This window comes from Vigna unguiculata, chromosome 10 (assembly GCF_004118075.2).
Source record: "Vigna unguiculata cultivar IT97K-499-35 chromosome 10, ASM411807v1, whole genome shotgun sequence".
Classification (NCBI taxonomy): domain Eukaryota; kingdom Viridiplantae; phylum Streptophyta; class Magnoliopsida; order Fabales; family Fabaceae; genus Vigna; species Vigna unguiculata.
The window spans coordinates 28,471,900-28,478,610 of NC_040288.1; the positions used below are offsets into that span (position 1 = coordinate 28,471,900).

General features: G+C 32.4%; 1 protein-coding gene across 1 annotated transcript; it reads left to right on the forward strand.

Moving 5' to 3' along the window:
* Nucleotides 1-2,271: 2,271 nt before the first annotated feature.
* On the forward strand, nt 2,272-5,918 carry LOC114166680 (CBL-interacting protein kinase 2-like). The gene is made up of 2 exons (XM_028051444.1): nt 2,272-2,419; nt 3,857-5,918. Exon 2 carries the CDS (start codon nt 4,285-4,287, stop codon nt 5,683-5,685), a length of 1,401 nt encoding a protein of 466 aa, XP_027907245.1. The 5' UTR covers nt 2,272-2,419; nt 3,857-4,284; the 3' UTR covers nt 5,686-5,918.
* Nucleotides 5,919-6,711: the final 793 nt, after the last annotated feature.

A 6,711-nucleotide genomic window follows, 5' to 3' on the forward strand; every position in this document is an offset into this window, starting at 1 on the left:
TAAATTAGTCTCTTGTCAATAAATTTTTGAAAAACTTATCATTCTTATTTTCCAATCTAATGGTTTCCAAACTCAAAATAAAATTAGAAAGAAAACATAGAAAATTAATTCACACAAGTATTTTTATTTCAAAATAAAGGCTAAGTTAACGAAAAAGAATTGTGTTTCTTTTAAATGAGATAACATATAAAATTCTGTTTTTTGTTTGTTTTATAAATATTTTTAATTTTATGAATAATATTAATAATTATTTTCTTTAAATTATCAAGAATGGATGAAACGATTAAAAATCAAAGAAAAAACAAAGATGTAATAAAACAATAATAATGAATATTATCTTCAAATTTTAAATAAATAAAATTCCCAATGATAAAAAGACATAATAATGCACCTAAATGACGCTCATTCATGCACTGCGGTCATAAACGCGTCAACGCCGGATTCTGAATCTGGAACAGTGGTCCCCACTCTGTCGACATGTAAGGCATCCCACCAATCAAATTTTGACACGTCTCTCACTATTGGAGCCATCCGTGAATGAACCGCAACACGGGAAGGCTTTACCTGGCTCGGGGCTGGTGAAGATATGCATATTCCTGCGCCACGTGGCAGAATATAATTGGAGAACCTTGACACTCATGTGTGTTTGGTGTTGAATGTTGTTCGGCCAAACATTATTTGTTTGTCCCATTAAATGTTCCTAGTTCTCGTTCATTAGACACATTAAAAATTCAATATAATAGTTTTTTAAATTATTTTTTCATTCTTCATTATTATTTTTTAGTTCGTACACTATATTTGTTTAGTTTTAGATATACATTCATCTTTTCATCTAAGGGAAGAATTTTTCATTAAATAAATTTTCTCTTAATGTTTCAAGAAATTTTGTGTGTCAATGATGGTTTTAATAATTATTAAGAAATCATCCTTATCGATAAAAAAACATAATCATAATTAAAGTGTTATTTATTCTGAAGTCTGAAATCTAAATGATGCGAGAATATTGAAACATTAGAATTAAAAAAAATATATATTCTCTTTTTTTTCCTGTTACATAGATTCTCTTAAAAGTTGAATTATATAAAGTATTAACAAAAAAAATATCGAAAAAGAGCGTAAATCCTTCAAGTCAATTATTATAACGATGTGAGATCTATCATTATAAATCCTCTAATTAGAAGAAAGCAAAAAGAGAAAGAAATTTCAGTGACAAGTAATTTTTAAATTCTTTTGAGTTCGGTTTTTCCATTTATTATATTGTAAAGTTTACCAATAATCTTCCTTTTCTGGCGTTATATTATTGAAATTTGTAATTTTTTTCGTATTGTACACGCATGTTAAATTTGTAACAGAATATAACATGTCATGAAAAAACATAAGAAAAAACAAAACAAGGTAAACAATATATCGTTTTCAAAAAGTTTGTTAATAATAGTAAATAAAGCAGTAAATATCTTGGTTCAAGGCTGTCTGTAAATAGTTATTTTTAAATATTTTGAAATAAAATTATTTTTTTAATTATAGAAGAGAGATTGTGTCAAAAAGGGTAAAATCTACATTGACAGGGAACTCTATATACTTTAAAAAGATAGTCTCACGATTTTCTATTTAGGAAATTTATATGCCTTTCTATTATGAGAACCATACTCTTTTTAATTATTAAAGAGCCTATTATATATTCAATGTATCTTATGTAAGTATATTAATACATTAAAATCTATTTTTTTATGCAGGATATATTTATTAAATTTCTATTTGAAATTATGAGAAAAAGGGGAAAAAAATCAACTAGTAAAAGAGAATCCAAATCATATCATATTATTTATGAGGGAAACCAGATTCAATCACAGTACATATGGATTAAAAACGTAATGAATGTTGAAATTTGACGTGATTATATTTTTTTTTAAATATTTATACAATTTGATAGAATTTCACTTGTATAATGTTTGAATTTTGAAACAACATAATTATTAATATATAATTTTAGAGGAAAATGCTGTTCTCACAAATTTAACAAGTGCACTCTTACTCCTCTTTTTAGGTCTTTACTGAAATTCATAATATGTAACTATATAATTGATCATAATTTTAATATGACAATCTTTTTATTAAATGTAATAAATATTTTACTTTCTTTTACAAACATAGTAATTAATTATTGAATACATGTTTCATTTTTGTTTTTTCCGTGTTTTTTTGCTAATGTGAGTAAGAAACAACTGTTAAAACTAGAAGGTGTTAGAATATTCTATGATTCTCTTTGTTAACTTGACAGCAACTAATCTGTCTTTTTCCTTCTCATTCTTTGTTATAACGCCTCCATCATCACCATTATTCATCTCCTTTCTTACACCCAAAAAACCAGAACAGACAAAGGAAAAAAGAGAGAGAAAAATCATCTGTAATCATCTTCCAGGTAAATTCAGATCACCCATTTCGATTTTCTTCTTTATTTTTCTGGGTTACTTTTAGATCTTCATTCATGTTTGAAAATTTGAAAGCTTGATTCATTATCGACTGAAAGTTCGAAACTTTTCGCTTTTCTTCTCCTGGGGTTTAAAGTGGTTTTTCTCATTTTCTGAATCGTTTCTGGCTGTTTTCTTCACGGGAAAAAATCGTTCATCATGGCTGTGGGGGATTTGAATTTTGTGCTTCTGAGAAATACTCTACCGGTGCGTTCGATTTCAAATTAAGGATCTGATTTTCTACGTTTTAAACGCGGTTTCTTAAAAAGCTGCTGATATAGCTTCTACATAGAAACAATGACTTCTTGTTTCGCAACTGATTTGCAAACACACCATATGTTTCATGCCAAAGAAAGACACAAATAATTATAAAGCGTGCATTGTTTATTAAACTTGGTTTTTGTGTACTGATATAAAAGAAAAAAGCTTATTTTTTTGTGTATCCTGAGAGGATCTAAGTGCATGTCCATCAAATTTGAAAAAATAACAAATGGTTTGTCACAAATAAATTGTAAAATGATATTATATTTAAAACCGAATTTCTGGTAGAGTATGATTGCTGTTTTGATGGGTTAAGCTGTGTTTACCTCTCTATCTGTGTTTCTTTTTTTTTTTTGCTTTTTTTCTCTCTTAACGGCTAATTGGCAATTTAGGTTTATTTTTTTCTAATTCTTTTCTTCTAGAAGACTTTGTTGCCAATTTGTTGAAACAAGGACTTGGTCACATGTGGCATAAGCATGAAAATTGGTAGAGTGATAGCCGATGTTAGGTAGTGGAAGGTGGAATCACATGTTGGTGGAAACGGTCCCAACCAAGTTATAGCTATACTTGCCTGTTTGAAACTTTCTTGAATATCCTTTTCCTTCTTAATTAACAATTAAGTGTTTTAATTTTAAAATATTAACTAGAGAACATGAGTGTAGATGACTTGATTTGTGTGTGAAATTCAAAACAGGATGCAGGTTTTGTACAGTCCCTTTTATGAATCTCAAGTTCATTATTGGTGTGTTGTGTAGTATTGACTACGTGCTTCTGTCATCAGCTGATTGATTACTTGATTAAATTGTATTTCTTTTGCATAATGAATAGCCATGTCTGGTCTGGATTTATTGTTAGATTTTAACATCTTATATGTCTTTCAGTTGTTTAAACTTGTTTTATTGTTCTGTTCAGAATCATTTATTTGTTTAAACTTAGAAACAACTAGACCGAACTGTATTTGATGTGCTAAATACTGTCTTTGGAATCAGTCATGTTTGAGTATGATCAAAACTTGGAAAGAAGTTATAAAAATTGTTATGCTGGTTATGTTTGTAAAAGTTTTATAAAATTCATTCGGTGGATTAGATTCTTCGAGTTTTCTTATTAAATTTCTATCATTCTTTCAGGTGTGTCTTTCCTGCTGCTAAGGCTAAACTAGGTGCTGCTTCATTCCTTAATTATTCTTCAAGCTTTCTGATAGGACCATATTCTTCAGTCTTCTCTGCTGTCATCACCAATATCAGGGAATGCTGAAAGATGTGTTTGATGGTTAAAATTTCCTTCATTGAGGCTAATGAATTCGTGCCTCCATCTGAGCTACCCTCATTCAATCCTGATGACATTGGATGTTTAGTCCATTGCTTGTATCTATTTCACGCTCAAGCAACTGAGGTGCCTAGAAATCTCAGCCATTGTACAATCTCAAAATACTACGACTGTGAAGACGGTTGAGCTTTGAATTTCTTGAGTAGCACTTTCCTGCTTCTGGCAAAGTGATTGCCTGTACTTAGTGCTAGTGATATTAGCATTCTTTACGCTAAAAGTGTGTGTAGAAATGGAGCAAAAAGGAGGTGTGCTTATGCAACGATATGAAATAGGAAGATTATTAGGCCAAGGAACTTTTGCAAAGGTTTACCATGCTAGGAACCTCATCACTGGCATGAGTGTGGCCATAAAAATTATCGATAAAGAGAAGATTCTGAAAGTTGGGATGATTGAACAGATTAAGCGTGAAATTTCAGTGATGAGACTAATCAGGCATCCACATGTGGTTGAGCTTTATGAGGTAATGGCCACCAAAACCAAAATTTACTTTGTCATGGAGTATGTAAAAGGCGGTGAGCTCTTTGACAAGGTATCCAAAGGTAAGCTCAACCAGGATGATGCTAGGAGATATTTTCAGCAGTTGATCAGTGCTGTAGACTACTGCCATAGCAGAGGTGTGTGTCATCGCGATCTGAAACCAGAAAATCTTCTACTAGATGAAGATGGGAATTTGAAGGTCTCAGATTTCGGGTTAAGTGCGCTGGCCGAAACTAAGCACCAAGATGGGTTACTCCATACCACATGTGGTACCCCTGCATATGTTGCTCCAGAAGTGATAAACAGAAGGGGTTATGATGGTGCCAAAGCTGACATATGGTCATGTGGGGTGATCTTGTATGTTCTATTAGCTGGTTTTCTTCCATTTAGAGATCCAAATCTGATGGAGATGTACAGGAAGATTGGCAAGGGAGAATTCAAGTTTCCTAACTGGTTTTCACCAGATGTGCGCAGACTGCTGTCAAAAATCTTGGATCCAAACCCAAAGACCCGGATATCAATGGCGAAAATTATGGAAAGTTCTTGGTTCAGAAAGGGGTTACAAAAGCCCACCATTACTCAGAACAAAGATGAAGAACTATCCCCTCTGGATACTGATGGAGTATTTGGTTGTTGTGAGAATGGAGATCCTATTGAACCAGCAAAAGACTCAAAACCTTGTAATCTAAATGCCTTTGACATCATCTCCTATTCCTCAGGTTTTGACTTGTCTGGTTTGTTTGAGGAGACTGATAGAAAGAAAGAAGCGCGATTTACCTCAGACAAGCCAGCCTCCATTATCATCTCCAAGTTGGAAGAAATCTGCAAGCGCCTTCGGTTGAAGCTGAAGAAGAAAGATGGAGGTTTGTTCAAGTTGGAAGGTTCCAAAGTAGGCAGAAAAGGGCCTTTGGGTATTGATGCTGAGATTTTTGAGATCACCCCAGTTTTCCATCTTGTGGAGTTAAAAAAGTCTAGTGGAGACACATTGGAGTACCAGAAACTTTTGAAACAGGAAGTGAGGCCTGCACTTAAGGACATTGTTTGGAACTGGCAAGGAGAACAGCCTCATCAACTGCAACATGGAGTATTGCAGAATGAGGAACAACCTTCACATCCTGCCATATCAGAGCTTGTGCCACAAGCAACTGCGTAGTGAATATTATGTTCCTAAATTTGTTTTTATGTTGTCTGTGTTTTATGTTCTTGGTCAAGTGCAAACTGTCATGTTGATAGTTGTCGCGGAATAAGGTAATTAAGCTTGTAGACATACTTGCTCAGCTTGCTTAGTTAGTTACTTCTTTTACAATTTGTGTCTTCTGTGATCTCTGCAGTTGAGCCTATTGACTATGTTAGAAATGACATCAGAAATTGCTCAAGCATCGTAAATAAGCTTTTCTAAAGTTAACCTGTACATAAATTGATTATATTTTAGAAAGAAAGAAGTTTGTTTCATTTTTTTAAGTGCTTATGAAGAAATTTGTTCACTGTATATTTTCAGAAAAATACATGAACAATTTTAACTCGTAGATTTCTTCCTACTAGATTATTAACTTATAGCAGCAACTTGTGTTTTGTATCCTGAAACCTTAAACTGAGATAAATATTAGTTTCTGATTTTCGTTCCATATTATCATCAGCAACTCTTGCAAATGGTGGCAAGTATCATGAACTACTCTCAGGCTTTTAAACCGTCTTTATTGAAATTAGAGTTGGCAACGTAATAAAGATTGGAAGCAGAATAGAGAGAGTGTGAGAAACAAATATATGAAAGTAGAACAAAGAGAGTGTGAGAAACAAATATATGAGACTGAATGAGATATATTTCTATTATGAATTGAATAGCAGAAAACGTATTTATACAAAAAAGTGTAACTGTTATAGCTAACAGATATAATATAATCTATTTTTGGTTTGACTTCTTACAATATTCCCTCTCAAACCAAACTAGATGCATCTACAACACCAATACTTTCCCTAAGAAACTTGAACCTTGTGTACTTCAAGGCTTTCGTCAGAATATTAGCAAATTGTACCTTTGACTTGCAATGTTCCACTACTAGCTTCTCATTTGATACTTGTTCTCTAATAAAATGAAATCTCGTTACGATGTGCTTACTATTTCCGTGAGAGAGAGGGTGTTTTGCCAAGTTTATGGCTGATTGATTGTTAACTAGTAACC